The sequence below is a fragment of the Prionailurus viverrinus genome, chromosome B1 (assembly GCF_022837055.1).
Source record: "Prionailurus viverrinus isolate Anna chromosome B1, UM_Priviv_1.0, whole genome shotgun sequence".
NCBI lineage: Eukaryota > Metazoa > Chordata > Mammalia > Carnivora > Felidae > Prionailurus > Prionailurus viverrinus.
Window position 1 is genome coordinate 33,629,716 of NC_062564.1, and position 25,549 is coordinate 33,655,264.

The following is a 25,549-nucleotide window of genomic DNA, read 5'->3' on the forward strand; positions in this document are numbered from 1 at the left end:
CTGTCAAATACATTGCCACATCCCAAACCCACCCTAGCCCACACGGCACCAAAATGAGTTGCCGACCCCATCTTGGCCTTTCCAACCACATTCTGGTTACCATTAGAAACACTGAAGGGGCGCCTGGGTGGCTCAGTCGGTTGAGCGTCCGACTTCAGCTCAGGTCATGATCTCGCAGCTCATGAGTTCGAGCCCCGCATCGGGCTCTGTGCTGACAGCCCAGAGCCTGGAGTCTGTTTCAGATTCTGTGTCTCCCTCTTCTCTCTGTCCCAACCCACTCGTATTCTGTCTCTGTCTCTCTCAAAACTAAATAAACATTAAAAAAAAAAATTAAAAAAAAAAAAAGAAACACTGAAATTTCTGGGGCGCCTGGGTGGCTCAGTCGGTTGAGCGGCCGACTTCGGCTCAGGTCATGATCTCGCAGTCTGTGAGTTCGAGCCCCACGTTGGGCTCTGTGCTGACAGCTCAGAGCCTGGAGCCTGCTTTGGATTCTGTCTCCCTCTCTCTCTGCCCCTCCCCCACTCATGCTGTGTTTCTCTCTTTCTGTCAAAAATAAATAAACATTAAAAAAAAAGAAATACTGAAATTTCCTTGGTTATCGTTGGCTTTATAAAAAATAAACTAACGGGGTACCTGGGTGGCTCAGTCAGTTAAGTGTCTGACTTTAGCTCAGGTCATGATCTCGCAGTTCGTGAGTTCAAGCCCCACATCAGGCTCTGTGCTGACAGCTCAGAGCCTGGAGCCTGCTTCAGACTCTGTGTCTCCCTCTCTCTCTGCTGCTCCCCCACTCACACTCTGTCTCTCTCTCTCCCTCAAAAATATGTAAACATTAAAAAATTTTTAAAAATAAGTAAAAAAAATAAAACCTAACTAGCTAAAATAAACCAAACTTGTAATTTCTTATATTTCTAACATCTTGTTAAAATGTACCTGTCCTGAAGGACAACTTTGTACCTCTTGTAACTAAGGGAAGATATCATATACTGAACATACGCATAATAGAAAAATGTGAGTGTAAAAAAGGGAAGGGTTTTAACCACACGATTGCAAATATTAACATCATTAGCTGATTGAATTTGAAATTCTTCCATGTGATACGGCTGTTCCTTTTCAGAAAACCATCACGACTGGTCTTACACGTGTGTGCGTTCTCTGAATCCACGAACGCAAATTATTCCTAGCGATAGAAGGAAAATTGCACTGTCGTCTTCGCAATATTGTGGACTAATGCAAAAGAGTTCAACCATGAACGTATCCAATTAAAATAGTAAATCACTTTTCAAAACCCTCACGTTATTATCGAAGGTTTGAGCGTAACAGTTCTATATTAGCTGTGCTCCTTAAAGCAAAGAGTTGTGAAACAAGCACATGACCCACAAACACATGACAGCCTCACTGTTTTTGACGAAGAAGCCCAGCCCCATGAACGATGCTGTTTCAGCCCTGCAGCAAAGCAGGGTTCTCGTCTTGATCACTCGACCTGCAGACGGATGATCTCATCTACCTCATTTATTTCGGTGGCTCCCAGAGGCTGTGCGTTGCATTTCACAATAAGAGGACAATTTACCCTCGTGTGTGTGTGTGTGTGTGTGTGTGTGTGTGCATGTGCATTTGTTTAATTTTTGAATCCTCCCTTCGTGGTGTTCTTTTACATCCCAGCCCCTTTAATGGGTGAACTCTCAAGTGCCCACGTACGGAGAATGCATCTAGGAGTGGTGGACTTGGGCTCCCCTCTTTGGAATTATTCTAGACCACCTCCTGTTTCGCTCATGGCAGCCACTTCTCCACGAAGTACTGCACTCTTCCATTCCAGTTGATTTCAATAGACAGGCATCCTTTGTCACAGAGTGAAGGACCTGCTTTGCACACGTCTCTTTGGATCAGCCTCAGTTTTGTCCCTCAGTTGCATTTTTATATTGTCCTTGTAGCACCATGTAGGGATGACGATGGGACCATCTTGCTGCTTGCTGAATCAGCCCCTGAACACACTGCCTTCAGCCTGCCTGCCTGGGCTCTCCCCTAAGGGAAACCAACTTGAAATAATGAGGAAAGATTACAGTGAAGGTCAGAAAAAAAAATTGCATTTCTTGGCATATCAATCAGAAAATCAGGATGTTAAAGTTTGATCAAGTCACTTATTTGTTTATGTGAACCAGAACTCTAATTTCTTTAAAAAATTGTTTTATGTTTATTTATTTTTTAGAGAGAGACAGAGCACGAGCACAGGACAGGCAGAGAGAGAGGGGGGTAAAGACAGACTCCAAAACAGGCTCCAGGCTCTGAGCTGTCAGCACAGAGCCTGATGTGGGGCTCAAACTCACAAACTGCAAGGTCATGGCCTGAGCCGAAGTCGGACGCCCAACTTACCGATTCGCTAAGGCGCCCCCAGAACTCTAATCTCTTAATTAGATTCCTGAATCTCATGATTGCCATATCTGCTTTAACATTGTTTTTTCATTAGTTTCAAATATCAAATGATAGTATCAAATATAGTTTCAAATATCAAATGATAGGTAAAGATTTACAATGAAAGACAGGAGCCTCTGTCTCCTACTTTCTCATTCTTGGTCTCCATTCACTGTATCCTAAACATTCCATACTCTAAGTTATTTCCACGACCAGCACCTCCATATTTTCTAAATAAGTTACTTTGGCTTCTGTCCGTACACATGTCACTTTTAAGAATTATCTACTGTCTTCTAACTAAGAGAGATAAAGATTACCTTCTTTTTCTCACCATTTCTGTTTCCTAATCTTTCCAAAACAGTTATAGCACAACTGCTTTAAATATTGCTCCTAGTTGAACAACATAGTCCGTGGGATTATATGTCTTTCCTTGTCCATTTTTTTTTTTCATTTAAAATTTTTGTCTGAAACTCAGGGTTTTTTGACCTTGGAACTACTGACATTTTGGTCCTAGAATTCTTTGATGGGATGCTAATGGGCAGGAGGCTGTCCTGTGCACTGTAGGATGTTCAGGCGCATCCCTGGTCTTGTCCTACCCAATACCGGCGGCACCCCCATCTTGTTGCGACAGCCACAAATGTCTCCAGACGTTGTCAAATGTCTCCTGAGGAAGAAAAGAATCACCCTCATTGAGAACTACCGCTCCAGAAGAACTAGAAACCACATCTCAGAATCATAAAGACACCTTGTTCTCAATCAGGTCTACTTTTGTTGATTTCCTCTTGGGGACGGCTCTTCTGGAGCTGTCTGTGGTCTTGCTGCGATGAGAGGTGCTCCCTAGGGCTCCCTAGCTGTCCGTGGTCTTGCTGCCATCTGAGAGGTGCTCCCTAGGGCTCCCTAGCACGGCAGTCATCCCGAAACTTCCGTTCACCCATCTCTGGGAAACGCCTTTGCTTTCCCCTCTGCTGAATCATCTGTTTACCAAATCTTTTGTCTCCTTTATGTTTTTAATCCTCTAAAATGTTGAAGCACAACCTCTGCTACCTTCCTGTAAGTGAACAACAGGTAAAATTTGGATGAATCGTATGGTGAAAATGTCTATTTTCTGCTCATCTGGATTACTAAATCCGGCTGAGTTTAGACTTCTAGGTTTGAAAAACATTTCCCCTCAACATTTGAACATACGGATCGTCTTACTTCTATAACCTTCTGCCCTGCATTGAGAAATATAATGCCCTCCCTGATTCTCCAGTCTTTCTTTCCCACCTGTATTTTCCCTCTGAAGGTTTTGAGTTCTTCCCTTTAAACCTGATGATTTGAAATTTCTGTGTAACTTTTAAGACAGGCTACTTCACATCTGGGAAGTCACAGGCTCGAGTGCTGATTTTTTTTTTTTTCTTTTTCCCTTGCCATTTCCTTCCTTCTCTCCCTACTGGAAAATATTTAGCTGTAGTTTTATGAATAATGTCTACTTTGGGACTACAGCTAGATACAGGTTAATCTTTTCACCTTCTGTTACATCTTTAAACTATTCTTTCATTCTTTTCCTCCAACCCTATCTCATTAGGCTGCCTTCCGGATATGCTGCTGAACACAGCCACATTTTTTTTAATCTTAATTATTTTATGGATATATTTAAATCTACAGGCTAGTTTGGTTTCTCATTTCTGTTGTTCTCTGGTCTTTTAGCTCTTTAAATGTATGTGCCTTTTTTCTATTCTGAATCTGTTCACTCCAACACCAATTATCTTTGGAAACTTTCATCTGCCGGTTATTTTTTTCTACTGTTTCTTCTTCCTGACGACTTAATTCCGCTTCTGCTTTGCAATTTTATAACATGTCATATCCTGTCCATCGGACCCTGACCGTGAGATAAAAATTGAGTTTGTCATGAAAGTGGCTTTTATCTAGCTCTCGATTCACAATTGTCAGTGTTTCTGGACTCTGAAATTTTCCTTGGCTTTCTTATCAATACAACAGTGAATCAGGAAAGACAAAGGTATTCCAAAACCTTTTGGTATTCTGTACCAGGTATATTTCTTTAGCGTTCTAGTTCACCATTTTGCCAGAAAAGGAAGCTGCATTATTAAAGCCTATTAAAAATAGGCTTCATGCCCAGCGTGGAGCCCCATGCAGGGCTTGAACTCATGACCTGAGATCAAGACCTGAGCTGACATTAAGAGTCGGTTGCTTAACTGACTGAACCACCCAAGCTCCCCTCATGTTCTTCTTTCATACAGAATACATTAACTCCATCCCAACAGCCCCAAATATCTTAACTCATTCTATCATATACTCTAAAGTTTCATCTAAATATCATCTAAATCTGGTGTGGGTGAGACTCAAGGTATGATTCATCCTGAGACGAAATCCCTCTCCAGCTATGAATCTGTGCAACTAGAAAAGTTAACTGCTTCCCAAATACAATGGCGGGACAGGTAGAGGATAAACATTCCAATTCTAAAAGGGAGAAATTAGAAAGAAGAAAAGGGTGATGGGTTCCAAGCACGTCTGAAACTTAGCAGAGAAAATTCCCTAAGATTTTAAGGTTCAGGAATAATCCTTTTTGGCTCGATGCACCTGGTTAGTGGCCCTGCCTTTTTAGACCAACCAGTCCAAATGGAGTGGCTCTGTTCTTTTGACTGTGAACAGTGACCCTGACCCCTCAGGCCTTGGCCTTCTGGCTCTTGGTAGAATCACCATTCCTGCCCACGTTTGAACCACCCTGAGGGTCATTAGTTCCTTTTCTTGAAGGATAGCATGTTACACCAGAAAAGCTCTAGTAGTCTATCTTATAGAATCTCAGAAGTCCAACAGCCTTCCTTCATTTCATCCCATCTCTGCAGTGTTTCTAAAGGGATAACCCAATGCCTATCCCCGGCTTCTGCTGAGATGGCTGACTGGATCCATAAATCACACATCAGTCATCTTTTAACAAATTATTATGTAGTCATAGTCGTGATGTTCTCTCCAAAATATGCTTTCTTAGTTTCGCAATATAGATAGGCTCAGAATTTTCCAAATCTTCAAGTTCTGGTTCCCCTATGCTTAACAATGGTTTCTTCAATTCCTCTCTCTCTCTCTCTCTCTCTCTCTCTCTCTCTGACTCCTTACATTTTGTTACAAGCAGCAAGGAGAAACCAGGTGCCCCCCCTCAACACTTTGAATAGGAATATCCTCAGCTAAATAACCAAGTTCATCACTTGCAAATGTTACCTTCCATAAAACAGTAGGACACAATTTAACCAAGTTCTACAACTGTATAACAAGAAAGGCCTTTCATCTGGTCCGATAACATGTTCAGCATTTCCCTCTGAGACCTCACCAGAAGCACCTTTAACATCCATACTTCTAACAACATTCTATTTGTGATGACATATGTATCTCTCAGAGAAACTTTCTCAACAGCTCTCTTCTTCTTTTTCAGCCTCCACCAGAGTTATCTTCAACAGTCATGTTTGTGCCGAATGCCTTTTGAAGGCAATCTATGCCTCTTCTAACATGCATCTCAAAACTTCCAGCCTCTTCCCATGGTCCAGTTCCAAAGTGACTTCCACATTTTTAGGTTTTTGTAACAGAAGCACCCCTCCACCCCCGTCCCAGCACCATATTTTATCACTTACCTTGAACCCTGATAACACATATCATTTAAACAACAAAAATTTATTCCTTTGCAATTCTGGAGTGCAAGATCTTTGTGGGGACATGATTCAGCCCATAACACAAGTCCAAGGAAAAATTACCTGCTAGCTCCATCAGATACCTCATAATTCATGGGCATCTGAGTACTTGGTATTTCTCTGCAGTGAGGAATCAGTTACCCTAGACTAAACATTGCTCTGGGCCTGTGTAACGGTCTTAAATGCAAGACCTAAAAGCATCAAATTGTTTCCAAATAACCAACTGCTTTTCAGAACAAAGTTCAAGAATATTTATGAGAATACAAAAAAAAAAAAAAAATCCAGGGCCAGTAAGGGTAGTGTTCACAGTGGATGGGCATCTAATCAACAATGACCATGCCTTAAAGAGGCAGAAAGATATGACCCTTATGAGTAGGAAGCTCAATCAAAACCAAACTAGAACTGACACAGAGTTTTGAAATGACTGGACAAGGATATTGCAACAGTTATTATTATCGTATTTCATATGTCTAAAGATTTAATTGGAGACATAGAATATACAAAAGGTATTAGATGTTTGCATTGTTTCAAGTCAGAGAGAGGAGGACGATTTTGTTGGATAGAATTGGCTTCAAGTGTCCTTCAAAGTTGGGGCTCCTGGGTGACTCAGTCAGTTAAGTGTCTGACTCTTGGCTTCGGCTCAGGTCATGATCTCATGGTTCGTGAGTTCGGGACCCGTGCTGGGCTCTGAACTGGCAGTGCAGAGCCTGCTTGGGATTCTCTCTCCCTCTCTCTCTGTGCCTTCCCCACTTGTGCCCTCTCTCAAAATAAATAAATAAACATTAAAAATGAAAAGTGTCCTTCAACGAATAATGCTTCTTCTCCCTTGCCTTTCTCCCTTGAAGGACTCTTATTGGGGCTCAGGGGAAGTAAGTTGTGTCCTCAGCTTAGCAGGGAGAGTCCCAGAATCTGTGGAGTTTGGAGGAGAGCTCCTCTGATCCAGCAAAGCATCTGAGGATGGGCAGGGGCCAGGTGCTGCATGAGCAGCTAAGGGAATCAAGAGTCCGACTCAGAATTACCTTGATCCGTGTTATTTCCTACTAGTTGATCTATCGTCACTGTGCTTTCTTCCCATTGCCTAAAAAACGTAACACATTTCATTTAAATCTAAGCCAGTATTTGATGAGCCCATTTTATATTCTACCCTGTGCTACTGGTCCTGGGTGCTGTTCTAGGCAGTAGCTTCTAGCACAACAGTTGAGTAAATCACGATCTTTATTTTACTTTTTCTTTAATCACTTTTTTTTTTAAATTTTTTTTTCAACGTTTATTTATTTTTGGGACAGAGAGAGACAGAGCATGAACGGGGGAGGGGCAGAGAGAGAGGGAGACACAGAATCGGAAACAGGCTCCAGGCTCTGAGCCATCAGCCCAGAGCCTGACGCGGGGCTCGAACTCACGGACTGCGAGATCGTGACCTGGCTGAAGTCGGACGCTTAACCGACTGCGCCACCCAGGCGCCCCTAATCACTTTTTTTTTAAAGGAAAACTTTCCTGAGTAGTTTTTCCCACTTTGCTCTTCATATCATATGAATTCACTATATGTATTTACATTAAGAGGAAGTTAAAATGGCTCACATTTAACCCATTTTCACCTCCAGGGTAACCTGGTTCTATTCCTTGTATTCTTTTCTGGTGAAGGAACAGGTGGAGCTTCATCTACGTGAAACAGAAATAGACAAGCCAGTATCAATGCTTTCATCTACCCCATCCCTGTAAGTCCCTCATCAGTAAGAACGAAGCAATGTGAAGTCCTCCGTTTTCTCTGTTTTCTACCAACTCTGGTCTCTGTAGAGTTTGGTGTCTTCTAATCCGGACAGTCCGCTAGCTTCTCGCCAATCCACCTTTCATAATTGTGACTGTCTTTTTCCCCCTCAAGTACAAATTTGATCATGTCACTGTCACTTAAGTCCCCTAAATAATTCCCGCTACCTTTAAGATAAACACAGCAGAGTATATCCTATACAGGCTACTTTTAACCTGCCCTCATATCACACGTTTCTGCATGCATTATAGTTGAGCTATCCTAACCCCTCACCACGAATGGACCTGACAGACTCTGGTGTGCGTAGACTGGCTGATTGTCCCTGGAATGCTAGCTCTCTGTTTGGCCAAACTTTGTCCATTTGTTAAGCTCTTGATAAAAAGCTTGCCTTTCTGAAAGATTCTCCACTGTACCAAATAGTATACACCTCCTCTCTCTTCTCCTGTCAGTCACATCTGCCGCCTTCTTCGTCTGTGCAGGTCATCACGTGACCTCGAGGCCATCCATTTAGAAGCCTGGGTGCTTTCCTGTGAGGCTTGAGGCCCCTTGGGCAGAGTCTTCTACATCATCTATCTTCAGGCACCTAGAACGATACCTCGAATACAGCAAATGTGCAGTGAGCACCTGTTGAACGATGGAGTAAATGAATAATTAAACGAACAGAGCCTAAATTGTATCAATCCATATTCGTTATTTATTTTATTACTTTTATGCCATGTTTCCCCCTTTGAAATCTAAGAGTACTATTGGTCTCTGCTTGTCGTTTTGGTTTGTTGGCTTTCCGAAGGGTCACTGAAGAGTCCTCAGGAGGAAGATTATAGCTTTGGCTGGAAATGGGGTTGTGAGATCCGCCTTTTTATCCTGCTGCTTTCTGAGTGTCCCCTGGCTAGAAAACGCAGGGGGACTCAGGGAGCAGTATGACGCTGGGTTGGGCTTGGGTCTGATTCTTCATTTCTAAAGGTGGGATATTGAGTAGCACAGTGTCCAGCTGGTGCTATTTTCAGCATGGAAACCTGTTACGCAACCAAGCAGCATGAACAAGATGGAGCAAATCGATTTATTTCTCTTCTGAATTGGTTGGCGGTGCGTCAATATTGAGGTATCCGGTTTGCGCAATGTGCTACCTGGGAGGCTATTTCTTCCTTTCCTCCGCCAGCCTAAAGACGGCAGTAGGTAATGATATTTCAAACTATGTCCTCCTGCAGAGAGAGTATCAGACACATTTCTAAGAACGTCAAATTAGTATCCAGCGACTTTCCCTGGTAGACCTGAAGAGGCACACCCCAGAGCCCGATCTCTAGTTTTCTGGGCGGTTTTGTTTTTAAAATGTTACCGTCTCTGGGTAATGGACGTCAACGTTTACGTCCAGAGGCTGATGTGGACAACGGGAGAGAAAAGGACTCGTTTAAATACAGGACAAGGGGTGCCTGGGTGGCGCAGTCGGTTAAGCGTCCGACTTCAGCCAGGTCACGATCTCGCGGTCCGTGAGTGTGAGCCCCGCGTCAGGCTCTGGGCTGATGGCTCAGAGCCTGGAGCCTGTTTCCGATTCTGTGTCTCCCTCTCTCTCTGCCCCTCCCCCGTTCATGCTCTGTCTCTCTCTGTCCCAAAAATAAATAAACGTTGAAAAAAAAAAAATAAATACAGGACAAGAAGGACTTTAAGTGCCATAGGATTTATCTAAAAGCCTTTGCGTTTTTCCATCCAGTGAATCCCCTTTGAACCCTGTTGGAACGACAGTAGACCTGTGAACATTTTCTTCCCTCTAATCATCGCTTTGAAAACCTGGAGAAGACTGGGAAATGAAACGGACGCCTTGTTCTTTACGAGAAAAAACCTAGGCCCACCCACTGCCTTGGGTTGGCCCGCCCCTTTCTAGATCAAAGTTGCCTCTCCCAGAAATCAGCTCCAGTGGCCACCTGTGATGTCACTGTCACCCTGGGGGTATAATAGGTCAGTTTAGAAACTGGAGTGGGTTCGGATCGTGGCTTTGGTCTGAGGCTTATGTGCGGATTTCTGTTTCACCCTTGACCGCTGGGTGGCTGGGCACCTCTTATCCCTACCTTCCTTGTCTGTAAGAGAATACTTTCACAGGGCTTTGCAGTGGGCATCGAATGAGAAATACGGAGAGGTCTGGCAGGTGTGTGGAGTCTGAAAGGTGCAGCACGGATACTCTCTCCTTCCCCACATGTTAAATGTGACCCCTTGTCTGGTGCATTCTTCATTTGATTAGAACCAGGAAGCCTTCCTCAGAGCGGGTCGGCCCCTTCATTGACTCTTGCCATCCCCCGATCCACAAGTTGCTGCCAAATGTCAATAATTCTTTTGGTTTTCCTTCCCTGCACGCTGACAATGAAGGAAGCAACAGACATCTTTCCCAGGCATGCTAAAGCGAACTAAAACATTGCCCAGGCAGAGCCCTGTTCTACTGAGTAAGACCTCCCAGAACCTGAAGTAGTACAACACAGAAAAGGTTCCAGATCACAAGCACCCCCCTTGGGACGGGCCAGGAGAAGGGTTAAAGGTGCTAAAGTCTCAGGTGCAGCCCCAAATATGGTTCTACCACGACAGCAGCATGGCAGCCAGGGTCGGGCTAAATTGGGAGGTGGCCCCTGCCCGGCTTGCCTTGCTGTGTAAATCCGTGCATCCTTGTGGCTGTGGCTGTGGCTGCAAAGACTGGGAAGTTGGTGGGCGGGAAATGGGAATGGGAGCAAGATATATTAGTTTCCCTTGCACCACTGTGAATGTTGGAAGGACCTGTGCTTCCTCCCTCTCAAAATTATATTCACACCAAACAGCGTGGTAGTGATGGGAAACACACTCTCTGGAGGTTGAATCCCTGGGTTGACATTCTGGCTAAGCTCTTCCGTCCACTGTCTCTCTTTTGGCAAATTATTTTACCTTGAGCTTGATTTTCTCAAAGCGTAAAATGACGATAATAACAGTAGTTAACTCCTAGAGTTATTTTAAGTCAAATAAAAGACTACATACGAAGTGCTTAGAAAAATGCCTGACAAATAGTATGTACTCAGTAAATGCTATATTTGCTCTCCTTGCAGCAAATCACTGATATCCTTGAGCAAGCAGCTATTGGCTCGTGAATTGACTTACCTAAGCTCTAAAGCCACTCCGGTTCAGTTTCTTTCCGGCTAGCACTTCTATGATCCTATGAAGACCCCTTTTTACGTACCTTTTGCTCCCGGAGACCCCTGAGGTCTAAAGTTATGTGTATCTTCTTTTCTTAGCGATCAATATCCATTACATATAGTTCCCAATTACAGCTTTTCCTGGAGAAATATACTAATGGATTCTGTCAAGGCCGGGAGACAGCCATTTCCCTTGCATAATGGCTCTCGACTTTCCTAAAAGCCTGAGCTTCCATCAGAAAGTGATCAGGAAGCGTCCAATAAGCTCAGGAGTCGAATCGATACTTCTCACTCCTTGGTGGTGATTAGTAGGTGGACGTCGATTGTCATGAATGTCCCACTACAAAGTCATAGAAGTCACACAGGCTATGGCTCCTCCTGGTATTTACTAGCCGTTACATATCCCTGGGGAAAGGGGGAGCTCTTCCGGCGTCCACAGCAGCAGTGGCTAATTTGCTGGCCTTCAAAAAACTAAAATAAATAAACAGATCATATAAAAGTAAAAAGCAAAAACAAAATGATCCCTCCGGCCCTCCCCCAGTAGTTTTCAGGAGATGGGGTCATTTGGAGCTACTGACATGTCAGCTTCAACACCACTGGACTTCAAGACTGAAAGCAAACAGGATTTATCTTCAGAATCTAAAGCCCTCATTCACAGTTTGCAGGCTCGGGTTGCCTGGGTGGCCCAGTCAGGTAAACGTCTGACTCCGGCTCAGGTCCTGATCTCCTGGTTCCCTGAGCCCCAGCCCTGAGCTGTGCTGACAGCTCAGAGCCTGGAGCCTGCTTTGGATCCTGTGTCTCCCTCTGTCTCTGCCACCCCCGCCCCCTGGCACTCTCTCTCTCTCTCTCTGTCGCAAAAATAAGTAATACACATTAAATTTTTTTTCTTTTCATTCAAAGTTTTCAGGCTGTCCACCCAACTCCCCTTTGCTCAGGGGCTCCGTTTCTGTTTTCCTAACCCAACCCACAACCCTGGCAGAGAAGAAAGGGGTCTGGCAAAATTCTCCCAGAGCTACGTCTTCCGTAACCAGCAACGGACTTGAACAAACTTCTTGGTAAGTTTATTTCAAGTCCGAATTTTGCAGGCCTGGTGTGTGAGTTCCCTGGGCGAGTTTCCAGCTCATAGATTTAGATTGTTAGGTGGCCACCTAGTGGTCGTTGTAGAAACTTCATCGATGCGTTGCGCCGTGAGGACTGCCAGGGCCCATGCATGTATTTGTGCCCCAGATCAGGAAGCGATCACTGGTCTTTTAGGATGTGACTTCCCAATTCTAGCACGCCCCAAGAGTGCCTTTAAATTCCACAACCATGTGGAAGCACTGATGCTTTCTGAGAATGGCAACGTGGTCGTGTGGATCTGGCCGGTATTTAGAATAGTGGATGCTGTCCTGGGAATGCTGATTTTTGGTTTGGTTTGTGTGGGATCTCCATCACTGCATTCCTGGCAGAACTGACGTGAACGTATATGGGAGATTCAAATACTACTGCAACAAGTATGAATTCTGATTTACTTCTGAGTGTTTTTTAAAGGCACTTGTCCGAACTTAAACTGCAGAATCTATCGCCCACCCTCTGCCCCCTGGGATGTACAGCTGCTGATATGTCTGCTCGGGTTTCGCTTCTTATTTTTGTATTTTTTTTTAATTTTTTAATGTTTATTTTTTTATTTATTTACTTTTGAAAGAGACAGAGCACGAGTGGGGCGAGTGGGGGAGGGGCAGAGAGAGAGAGAGAGGGAGACACAGAATCGGAAGCAGGCTCCAGGCTCCGAGCTGTCAGCACAGAGCCCGATGTGGGGATTGAACTCGTGAACCGCAAGATCGTGACCCGACCTGAAGTCGGACGCTTAACCGACTGAGCCACCCAGGCGTCCCTTAGTTTTGTATTCTGTATTGTTTTTCTATGGGTCGCGCTGGGTCTGCATCGCTCAGGGTTCGGTGATTTGCGCACAGGTTTTGCTCAAACTCAGCACGCTGGTAAAGCCCTGGCCCTTGGCCATTATCTGTGGGTGGATTGGGGAGCACAGTCAAAGTTCGTTCCCCTCTTGGATTTTCCTCTCTGTGGTGCTGTCTGGGAACTCACCTCCACCCAAGCCTTTCCCCAGTCGGCCATGGGTTTGCTGAGGGTTCCTCACACCTGCCATGCTGTTCTCATTCCCAGATACCCCCATCCCATTTCTGGCTGGTCGTCTCCTTGCCCTTCCTGGAACCACCAATTTCTGCCTAACACAGGGCATCTTTGTCCTGTCTGCTTCTTAGGTATAGGCCCTATTGTGGACACATCATTTGCACTCATTTGAGTTCTCACTTCCCAACCCAAACCAGCCCACTGTCATTAAAAAATGTAAATGTCAAATTAGATAAAAGGTCTGGGAAGGAGCAATGCACGAGATAGACCCTGAAGCTCAAGCTTTATTAGCTTCTGGATAAATCCACCTCTGTCCAGGGCAGAGGGTACATGGACCCAGCTACCGAGAGTAACTTAGTACTCCAAAACACAACATCCCAGAGCTGTAACGAGCTCTGTCTTACTTTAGGCAAGTTCCAGCATCAGGAAGGTTCTCTATCTGTGTATGGGGTGGGAAAGGAAGCAGTTCACAGGCTGAGGAGGAAGACAGAGTTCCTTAGCCCGTAAGTACTGCAGGTCTGTTCATTCACAACAGGAGTTCTGTCTGCAACTGTTGGTTCAAAGGAAAAGACTCAAACTGTCCAAGGTGATAAGAGCCATACATATTAGGGCTATGAAATCATACCTGGCTCCATAACTGGGGACAGGGACAGCACTCCTGCTGGTTCCCTCCAAGGGAACCATGAAATTGCTTCCTAATCTGCAGACAGCATTGGAAGAAGATCCCTAAGAAACACGGCAAGGGTGGCAGCATCTGAAAGAAGTGTAGGTCAAGTCTCTAGGGCCTCGGATAAGTAATAAGGACAAGCACGGAAAATACACCCTAAAGTAAAAAGGAAGCTTACCCGGCAGAGGGCCACTGTGGTTATTTGAAGAATGGGGGAGCAGACTAGAAGTCACTAGAAGTGATTATCTAGGCATGAAACAGCCAAGCAGGAGGACTCAGGTGGTGCCAGGCATATTTATAATTTGAGAGAGAGAAGAAAAATTTGCAAAAAAAAAAAAAAAAGAAAGAAAGAAAGAAAGAAAGAAAGAAAGAAAAATCACTGGAAACTAGTAGTTGGCTGAATGTGGAACCCAAGGCAGAGATGATGGTGAGTCTTTTGGAAGAAATACGAGAGCAAGAAGAAACATAGTGAATCAAGAAGGCGAGATATATATATTGTTCGGCAACATATGTATTGTTCAAGCAAGTACAAGTATGTGACTGTCCCTTCGTTTTGGACATCAGAAGACTATTGTTTGCTTTAAGGAGTATATATGACACACAATTTCTTTTTTTCACAAGTTTGCCTAAAACATTTGTCTTTTAAAAATGTTTTCAGGTTCCTATTTAAATTCTAGTCTGTTAATATGTAGTGTAATATTGGTTTCAGGAATAGCATTCAGTGAATTATCACTAATGTACAACACCCAGTGTTCCTCACAACAAGTGCCCTCCTAAATGCCCATCATCCATTTAGCCCACCCACCTCCCATCCAGCAACCCTCAATTTGTTCTATATCCTCAAGAGTCATAAAACAGTTAAATTAGCATCTTTTGCTTTCAGCGGGCAATCGTCAACACTCTTTCTCAAATGAGTGGTTTTAATCAGAAAAACAAACGCTTATGGAATTCTTGCTTAGGTGTGAACTGCTGAGTCCCTGCTGTCCTTTGCTGATCTCACTGTGTCCTCACATCAGCCAGTCAAGTAAAGCAAGAAGAATCTCATCAAGAACAACCAGCTCTCTTCCTTGCTTTATTTATTTATTTATTGAATCATATAATTCTCATTTAGCACTTGAAAACTTCACTTTAGTATACAAAGAAACAATTGATATAGCTTTAACCGTTAACAAAAAGAAAATAATACAAGAGAAAGTGCTGAGAAACATGGGCATAAGAAATATCTGACATCATTCCTTGGACAGCCCCACACACCAGAATCAGGGAAGGCTAGAGACGGAAGAGAAATTGCACAGTAATTGCGCAAATCTGTGTACTACAAAGATCTCACAAGCACTTAAGGGGAGCCGTGAGTATTTCTTCTCTGCTGGAGTTAATTTTCTGAAATTCTTATAACCCCTCTGATTTCTCTGTCAGGTTTAGAAGGAATTCTAAAAATTTAGGAATTTAAGATGAGATTCTAGGAATTTAACCAGAAGCATCTCATGTCCTCCTTTGCTCCCACAATTTTAACATTGATTTTGTAGCGAAGAGGACTATTCTCCTGCCTCCTTCACTGACAAGACATGAGCCAGACAGCCCTCTACCTTTTAATTATTTAGTGGAATCAGATGACTTCCTGCACTGAATTCCTTGGCATTTCTGCAGGAGAGAACTTCATTTAAACCAGAATTAGTGGCAATCATGTCATATTCCAATTAAGGTTCAGTAGTTTTATGATTCCAAAGAAATAAACTTTTATAAGAAGTGTTTTGCTTCTTAGACTCGGGGCTGTAATTTAATATCCTCAAGGTTAAGAGTCTTTTTTAAAGTAACCAGATTGACATTCTTTAGGAAAATCCTAGAGCAAGGAGACTATTTTGTATTAGTCTATTGTATTAGTTTTGTTATTGTATTATATTGTATTAGTCATTGGGAAAACGCCAAGAATCTTTTTGTAGCAAATGTCTACACTACAGGCTATAAATTCTACAGGTAAAGATTACAGAAAGAAGTTGCTTCTCATCAACATTTTCTGTCTTGATAAGAACTTTGGAAAAACTGCCAGAAATTTGTGTAGCAAGTATCGAGGGAGGGTTATGAAGATCTTTCATCCAGAATCCTCAGCCTAGCCTTGCACAGCCATTTTGGATATCCAGTTTCAAGCTCTAAATAGAAACAGACGGGTAAAAAGAAGTTATTTTCTCTAAAGTCTACGGCACATTATATTTCAGTTACTCATTGTTATCTGCTAATTACAGTAACTTTCCGGGATTCTGTTGTACTATGCTTGTTCACATTTTTTCCAGATCTCCTTAGCCATGGCTAATTAAGCAGTCATTATAAAATGAACAAGCCTATCACAAAAGAGAGAAAATCATTTTGTTTTTCATTACAGGATGCCAAACAGTTTGTTTGCATTAAGGAGCATCTCTCTCCATTCATCAGTATGAGACATGTCCATCAATAAGGAGTGGAAGGACCATTAGAAATGTCCTTCCTTCCCCTTTCCAACACAGAAAGTGTGTTGGGCAAGATTTCTTGTGAAGAATGTTTTTACGGGGGAGGCACCTGGGTGGCTCAGTCAGTTGAGTGCTGACTCTGGATTTGGCTCAGGTCTTGATCCCAGGATTGGGACTGAGCCCCATGTAGGGCTCTGCACTGAGTGTGGAGCCAGTTTAAGGTTCTCCCTCCCTCCCCGCTCCCCTCTCTATGTCTCTCTGAAATGAAAAAAAAAAGATGAAAAAAGAATGTTTTGTGTGGGAAACTTCTGATTAACCCAGTACATTGTAGAAACTCAATAGAAATCGATGAATGGATGAATGAAGGAATGAAAACAGAAACTCTGATATGTAGCCACAGTGCTCATTTTGTCTCGTTTTGACAAAAATCACAACTTTTTGATAAATTTTCTAATATAGCCATTGCACTTAAAAAGTGAAATCATCCCTCAGATAGAGTCAGTTATTGATTTAGTAGGTGAAACTTTGATAAAGCAAACATGAAATAACTTTCCATTAGGAATGGTACTTTCTCCGTAATTACCAGTGCTATTTGGTCCTTAAAATTCTTCATGAGAGGGGTGTTTGGGTGACTCAGTCGGTTGAGCATCCCCACTTTGGCTCGGGTCACGATCTCACGGTTTGTGAGTTCGAGCCCCACGTCGGGTTCTGTGCTGATGGCTCAGAGCCTGGAGCCTGCTTCGGATTCTGTGTCTCCCCTCTCTCTTTCTCTCTCTGCTCCTCCCATGTTCACACTCCATCTCTCTCAAAAATAAATAAACATTTGAAAAAAATTCTTCATGAGAAACCATAAGTGTGTATACTCTGGGCAAGAAAAGTCTAAGAAAGAAGTTTTGTTTCTGTTATGTCTAAAAATGCCCAAGACTCTGAGACTGTTAAATCCTAGCTTGCTCCCATAGTCAGGCTTGAAACTCTCAGACTGAAACATACTCTGTTAAATTGTCTCTTAGAAATTTTAGCACATGGGAGAAAACAATTCCAACCATCTTATTCTTCTGGTAAGGACAGAGGGTGTCCCCTCTCCATCAATAGTGGGTGGGGGTACCATCTGTCACAGGAACCTACCTCTTTGGCACTTTGACTGGGATCTGCGATTCCTCTTAGGTCTTTATTTGCAGATTTCTGGAATACACAAATTGTGCTGTGTCAGGAACTGTACCAGATGTCACAAGTAGACACACATACACACAAGCACATCACATGCAGACAGTCTCTTCTTGATCCGTGAACAATCTAAGAAAGTTTGTACATTGCTATGGGAGACGATGGGGAGATAGTCCTGATTAGTGAAGCCTTATCCGAAGCCATTTTTTTTTCCTTGTAAACTTTGTGGTGGATCTCTCCAACCCTGTATTTGGTAAGAGATTTCCAAACATTTTTCAAGCGCTGGAGTTTCCATTGCGAAAACATCCCTGTTGAAACCCCAGTAAAAACAATTTGTCAAAATGGACGGTACTGGTTGAGTGGGGTATGGGAAGAAATGATCATTCAGCCCCATCCCAACTGGGTGGCACGCTCTGAGATCCTTTTGTGGGAGAGGAGGATTCTGGGGAACCATAGACTGAAAGCTATCTTAATCACACCCTTTTAGCTACTAATATAGACAGCATAATGAGAATTGTTCATTTGAAAAATAGACAGCTGAAAATCTTGGTGCTTTCAGAGCTTTGTTATATTATTTGACTATTTCAAGGAACCAGCAAATAGTTAAGTGACACCGAAATTATTACTGAAATGGCCACAGACTAGCACAACCCAACAGAAAGGGGGTAAGCGACCATACCAGTGTGATGTAGTGCGGACTTGAAAAACTGGTTGGAAGTCTCTCCAAGGACTCTGCAGTTCTTTGCTAGGAAAAAGAGATCCTATTATCCTTGCAATTAAGTGTTCTGGCAAGTATGACCCTTTTCTAAGCCTGCACAATAAATTTTCTAGCTATCTCTAGAAAACACCTAGTAAATGTACAAATATCAAAACACATGGGGAAATATTCTTCCCTAAGTTATTCTCTTATACTGAAGAAGTCTAAGAACTCACAAAACAAACTTACATTGGAAAAGAGTGGGAGTTTCTTTATGTATTATAGTAAGAATTGACCAAGGCAGATCTTTTAGCATCCGAATGTAAAGTCAATTTCTGAATGCTTGAAATTCCATAACCAGCTATATTCTTGTTTGTATATGAAAACACAATAGGTTCTTGTGCACAGATTCATATCTTAAAATCTTAAAGAGGTTAGATTGGGAGAGAGCCAAAGCATAAGAGACTCTTAAAAACTGAGAACAAACTGAGGGTTGATGGGGGTGGGAGGGAGGGGAGGGGGGCTGATGGGTATTGAGGAGGGCACCTTTTGGGATGAGCACTAGGTGTTGTATGGAAACCAATTTGACAATAAATTTCATATATTGAAAAAAAATCTTACTAAATTCACTTTTTTTACTATAGGATTTATTTATTTGTTTTGAGAGAGAGAGAGAGCGAGCGAGCGAGTGCACTAGTGGGGGAGGGACAGAGACAGATGGAGAGAGAGAATCCCAAGCAGGCTCCATGCTGCCAGCACAGAGCACAATATGGGGCTCTATCTCACAAACTGTGAGATCATGACCTAAGCTGAAATCAAGAGTCAGGTGCTTAACCAACTGAGCCACCCAGGCACCCCTAGTATAGGATTTTTTATAGATGATAGTGTCTTCAGCAAATCAAAAGGGTTTACTCTTTTTCTTTCTGATTTTTTTTTTTTTGCCTTATTGTAATGGCTATAGTCTCAAGTAAAATGTTCAATAGAAGTGGTGGGAGTGTACATCATTGCTTTATTCCTGTTGTTATAGAAAAGGTATTCAGTTTTTTTAAGCATAAATATATCAGCTATAGGTTTTTTGGTAGACACTTTCACCAGGTTCAGAAAGTTCCCTTATGTTCCTAATTTACTGAGTTTTATCAGGAACATAGATTACATCTTTTCCAAATGCTTTTCCCACATCTATTGAGATGGTCATATAATTTTACTTTTTGCCAAACGATACCGTGGATTAGCTTGATTGGTTTGTTAATGTTAAATTTTCCTTACGTTCCTAGGATAACCCTCATTTGGTCACAATACCATATCCTTTTTATGCATTGTGAAATTCAATTTGCTAAAATTTAGTACTTACGCACTTATATTTATTAGAAATATTGGCAAACAGTTTTCTGTGTTATAATGCTTTTCTCTAGAAGGATAACAGAAAAATACTGTCCTTGTTAAAAGAGTTGGGAAGTATCCATTCTCTCCCATTTTTTGGAAGAGTTTATGTAGAATTGGTAATATTTCATCATTATATGTTTGGTAGAATTCACCCATTATTATTATTTGTAGAAAGTTTTTTACTACAAATTCAATTTCTCTGTTAAATACGGAGATATTTCGGTAATCTCTTTCTTCATGAGTAAGCTTTGGTGATTTGAAACTTTCAAAAAGTTTACTATTGAATTACACTGTCAAATATATATATGTTAAAATAATAATTTTTCAAATTAATCTCCATATTCAAAATATTGTCAATTTAATAAGGGACATTACTCTCCTGGGATGTCAACTTTATGATTCCAGATAGTCATTTTGACTCTTGTACCTTTTTCTCTTCGTGTGACTGGAAGTTTATAAGATTTATTAATTTCTGGAAAACAGCTTTTGCTTTTATTGTCTGCCTACAGGATTTTGTTTTGTTTTGTTTTTAGTTTCACTGGTGACCAATATTTATTGTTTTCCTGTCCTCTATTTGCATGGAGTTTTATTTGCTTTTCTCTTTTTAGTTTCCTAAAATGAAAGCTGATGTCATTGATCTGATACCTTTCTTCTTTTCTAGCATAAGTATTTAGTGCTATAAACTCTCCTTTACTGGTTTCACTACTTCCCACAAATTTGGGTAGGTATTGTTTCATTTTCCTTTAAAGTATTTTCCATTTTCCCTATTGATTTTTTATTTGGCCCAGGTGTTCTTTAGAATTTATTATCTAATTTTCATTTGGAGATTTTTTCTGATAGTTTTCTGTTACTGATTTTTAAAAAAAATTTTTTAACGTTTTATTTATTTTTGAGACAGGGAGAGACAGAGCATGAACAGGGGAGGGTCAGAGAGAGGGAGACACGGAATCTGAAACAGGCTCCAGGCTCTGAGCTGTCAACACAGAGCCCGACGCGGGGCTCGAACTCACGGACCGTGAGATCATGACCTGAGCCGAAGTCGGCCACCTAACCCACTGAGCCACCCAGGCGCCCCTGTTACTGATTTTTAATAAAGTTTTGTTTTGGTAACATTGTGTATGACTCCCATTCTTTTAAATTTACTGACTTGTTTTATGCCCCAAAATATAGTTTACGTTTGTAAATTTTTCTGATAGTGCACAAATCAATATTTTATTTAACTCATAGATTCTGCTGTGAAATAGTGTCTTGCTTTGCTTATGTCCTGCCATTTTTTCCTTCCCCACATGTAGACCAAAGGCTTCATTGGTGTGGAATCACGTTAAACTGTTCTTTAGCACCTCCCATATCACTTAGCTTAGGGCTAGTTCTACATCGAATACACATGCAACTACTTTTGAAATCAGTCAGCTGTTGCAAGTGACATTGGCTTACGTGGAGGGGATGAATGTCGGGAAAGATGGGCTCAGTCCTTGTCTGCTGCTCATCACCAAAGTATCCTTTATTCTCCACTCCCAGTGTCTCTCTCGGTGGGCTGTCAAGAGGAAGTTGAATATTGACATAAGCTACGGGGTATGCCTGTGGTTAATATTTAATCATCTAGGAGATTTCTAAACGATTGATACTCAGGTTGCACCCCATAACAATTTAATCAGAGGGAGAAACTGAAATTAGTATTCTTGTAAAAAATCTCTAGGATTCCAATGTGTAGCAAACTTTGGGAACCATCGGGATAAGCGTTTGGAGATGAGAACTAAGTATGTAAAAGCTTGATTTACTGTTACTCTTACTTCGTCTTCAGTAAGAGGCTTAGACTTCTCCCCCAGGGAATATCGTCTACAGTGACAGAGCTTATATATCGTTAGGAGTGGTCCCATTTCACTAGACAGAAAATACATACCTCTGGATTTGCTTCAGCTTAATACATTTTTGGTAACGAATTAATAATGCGACAACCCCTACACCAATAACCACCAGGACAAGCACAACAACCAGGATGGATATATCTGCAACATTAAAAAACATAAGCTTTAGCCAGGACATCAACCTTAGGACAATAGAGTATTAACTGAGCTATTACAATCCAGCTTCTCCCTTACTTAAAGGACTTTAATGTCCCCTTCCTCCATTTTTTTTAAAAATATAAAGTAAAAGACCAAAACATTAAACAAATTATCATGTGTATTAACAACTGACACTCAACCTGAGAGTCCCTTATGTTTAAGAACAACAATCGGCAGGAAATGTGTTGACTGTTAGTTGTTAATTGACTATAAAAAGGCCTTGTTGGGGCGCCTGGGTGGCGCAGTCGGTTAAGCGTCCGACTTCAGCCAGGTCACGATCTCGCGGTCCTTGAGTTCGAGCCCTGCGTCGGGCTCTGGGCTGATGGCTCAGAGCCTGGAGCCTGTTTCCGATTCTGTGTCTCCCTCTCTCTCTGCCCCTCCCCCGTTCATGCTCTGTCTCTCTCTGTCCCAAAAATAAATAAACATTGAAAAAAATTAAAAAAAAAGGCCTTGTTGTGTTACAGTTTCTTAGAAGATCCTATCCAAATATAACTAGAAGAAGACATATTAATTGAAACAGCAATTGTAGTATACTCAAATTTAGGTGTTTAAATATGCAAAATAGTAAAAAGACCATACAAACCCACATGGAAACAACATATACGTATTAGACTTGGGAAATAAGGAAAACAAGCTTTCTCATTGTCTAGGCTTTTGATATTATATTCTAGAATGCTCACTGGTAGCATTTAAGTTTTCTCCCCAGTCCACATGTTTCTGTTCTTCCTCACACTGGCACTGAAGTTCAGGGCCATCCACCTGGAAGAATAGTTAATCATATAATTTTATCAGGTTATATGTGTGTTTTGTACCTCGCTTAGCTTGGGCTGTTTCAACATCACACACACACACACACACACACACACACGCACGCACACACACACGCACACACACTTTTACTGATTAATTAACTAAACTGCGTATCAAAATCAACATTGGAAACAAATAAATAAATGAAATTGCAAGAAGAAGCAACTTTTGAAGGTGGCCTTTGGACAAGAGAATGATTCTAACAAATTTAAAACCAGATGAATTAGATGGCTTTACTTATCTTTCTAGAAGACATGAATGTTATTAAAAGAACAGCCCTGTTAGAGTTAGACATGTCATAGCCACACAGCTGGCTCTAACTAGCCTTAGTAATAACGAGATAACGTTAATATGAGAAAAAAGAGTTGTGCAATGTTTTCTTCATCAAAGACCATAGTGTAATGATTAAGGATATGCACTCTTTCTGCACTTCTATTTCAGCTTTTCCTTCAACACAACATCATGTGACTTATTCTCCACCTGTAATATTGGGCATAAGAATAGTACTCGCTTTTGAGGCTGTTGTGAAGTGTTTAGAATGTAATATATGTAAAGTACTTGGAAGGGTACCTGATACACATACAACTTATATATAAGTGTTACTGATTAATTGCACTAAGGAAAAATGTTACCCACAAATGCAAACTGCTAGGTACTGGTGGTATCAGGTAGTGTTGAGTAATTATATATATTTATATATATGTGTATATATATACATTTACATATACATATATGTATATATATACATATACATATATATACATATACATATACATACATATACACATATATACATATACATATATATAATTTTTGTTATTTGGTCAAAAGCTTTCGATTAACGTTGACATTGTTATAATTTTACTTTAAGTGACATTATGATAGATCCTTTAGGTTTCAACTTCATACGTACATAAGTTACTAGGTTTCTAGATTACCAGTCCAATGATAAACTATATACTTATAATATTGACAATATCTATAAGTAATACCTGGTTTGGATCTTTAGATCAATTTTATGGATGATACATGAAAACATGGATCCCAAATGTGTATTTTATTTAAAAATCAACACTCATACATACACACACACACACACACACACACACACACATGCTCAGGAATGAAGTTCTATGTAAGCAAATGACTGGCAAGACATTAATTTAAAAAGGAGCCAAATCTTACAGCATTTTCACTGCACAGAGACAAGCAATTGGTTGAATTGTAGACCTTTTCGAGTTTCACACATTCACCATTGCTGCACACCTGGAAATAAAGTTACCAGTATGAATTAATGACTTGCTCTTAGAATTTACATGATTTTTTTCTATTATAAAAAAAAAAAAAAACAAAAACCACATGTAGAATCTTCTGTAGAAGAAATCCTCCATAAATGTTTGATGAGATATTTGAAATTAATGCAGCGTACAATCAAACACTGTTATATACAAACTCATCATTCAAATACCTGTATCCTTACTAATTCTTCAAATGTTAACCTATCAAAGATTCTACAGTTGTAAGTGCAACAATTTATGTTATTATTTCTATCAAGTGTTCTTTTTCTGTTTTTTTTAAGTGTATTTGTTCTTTTTATTTATTTTGAGAGAGAGAGGCAGAGAGAGAGGGAGAGAGAAAGAATCCCAAGCAGACCGCATGCTCAGCGCGCACCTGGACCTGGGGCTTGATTCCACATCGGCAAGATCATGACCTGAGCCAAAATCAAGAGTCAGATGGTGAACCGACTGAGCCACCCAGGCATCCTGCAAGTTTTCTTTTGATTCAATAAGATCCATGCTTCCTATACCACCATTGTCAACTGTGCATTTGGTTATTTTTAATATCAATTAATCTTCTTATTTATGCTTATTAACTTTGTTTTCCATTTTGCTTGTTATTTTTTTGTACATGTTATAACAAAATTATTGTTGTTTTTGTTGCTTATAATTATTGCCTGGCTTATCTTAGCCCATTTTTAAAATTTTTTCTTTTTGAAAAATTTTGTTACATTTATTTATTTTTGAGAGACAGAGAGAGACAGAGCACAAGTGGGGGAGGGGCAGAGAGAGAGGGAGACCCAGGATCCAAAGCAGGCTCCAGGCTCTGAGCCGTCAGCACAGAGCCTGACGCGGGGCTCGAACTCACGGACCATGAGATGGTGACCTGGCTGAAGTCTGACGCTCAGCTGACTGAGGCACCCAGGCGCCCTGCCCAATTTTTAAGTTTTTAACTGTTATTTTTATATTTACCTATTTGTTTTATCTTTATGTTTTTAATGCTTATTTATTTATTTTGAGAGACAGAGAGAGTATGTGAGTGGGGGGGGGTGGGGGGCGGGCAGAGAGAGAGAGAGAGAGAGAGAGAGAGAGAATCCCAAGTAGGCTCCACACCGTCAGTGCAGAGCAGATTCGGGACTCAATCCCACAAACCATGAGATCATGACCTGAGCCAAAATCAAGAGTCAGATGCTTAACTGACTGAGCCACCCAGTCACTCCGATTTTTGCCTATTTCTTTTAAAAAACGTGTATCAGGAAATGTTTTTCCAACTCTATTGAGGTATAACTGGCAAATAAAAATTGTATATATTTCAAGTGCATATTTTAATGATTTTATATACAATGTATACATTGTGAAATGATTATCAAAAACAATGAACACATCCATCCCCTCAAATAGTTACTTTTTTGTGTGTGTTGAGAACACTTAAAATTTTACCCCCTTAGAAAATTTTAAGTATACATTACAGCATCATTAACTATAGCCACCTTCTACATTAAACCTTCAGAATTTGTATGCTTTGGCCAACATCTCCCCATTTTCCCCACCTGGCAACCATCATTCTACTCTTTGCTTTTGTGACTTTGACTTCTTTAGCTTCCACATGTAAGTGAAATCATACAGAATTTGTGTCTCTGTGTCAGGCTTTATCTTGCTTAGCATACATGAAAAGTCTTCCAAGTTTATCCAGGTGGCTGAAACTGACAGAATTTCCCTCTTTTTCAAAGCTAAATAAGATCCCATTATATATATTCCATAATTATGTAGTATATATTATTGTGATATTTTATATGCATATCACATTTTCACTATCCATTTTCCTGTTAAAGGGCATTTAAATTGTTTCCATATCTTGGCTACTGTAAATAATGGTGCAATGAAACTAGGAGTGCAGATATCCCTTCAAGATCCTGATTTCAGTTT

At 41.2% G+C, this 25,549-nt stretch overlaps 1 protein-coding gene across 1 annotated transcript in view; it reads right to left on the minus strand.

Annotated features, from left to right (window-relative positions):
* Positions 1-12,921: 12,921 nt before the first annotated feature.
* Positions 12,922-25,549, minus strand: part of ADAM7 (ADAM metallopeptidase domain 7) — a 66,737-nt gene continuing 54,109 nt past the window's right edge. Inside the window, exons 17-22 of the mRNA XM_047857569.1 lie at positions 23,532-23,612; positions 22,217-22,295; positions 21,374-21,479; positions 20,908-21,007; positions 17,355-17,411; positions 12,922-12,996 (exon numbers count right to left, since the gene is read on the minus strand). Of these exons, the coding sequence (XP_047713525.1) occupies positions 12,922-12,996; positions 17,355-17,411; positions 20,908-21,007; positions 21,374-21,479; positions 22,217-22,295; positions 23,532-23,612 (498 nt within the window). The remainder of the gene's footprint in view (positions 12,997-17,354; positions 17,412-20,907; positions 21,008-21,373; positions 21,480-22,216; positions 22,296-23,531; positions 23,613-25,549) is intronic.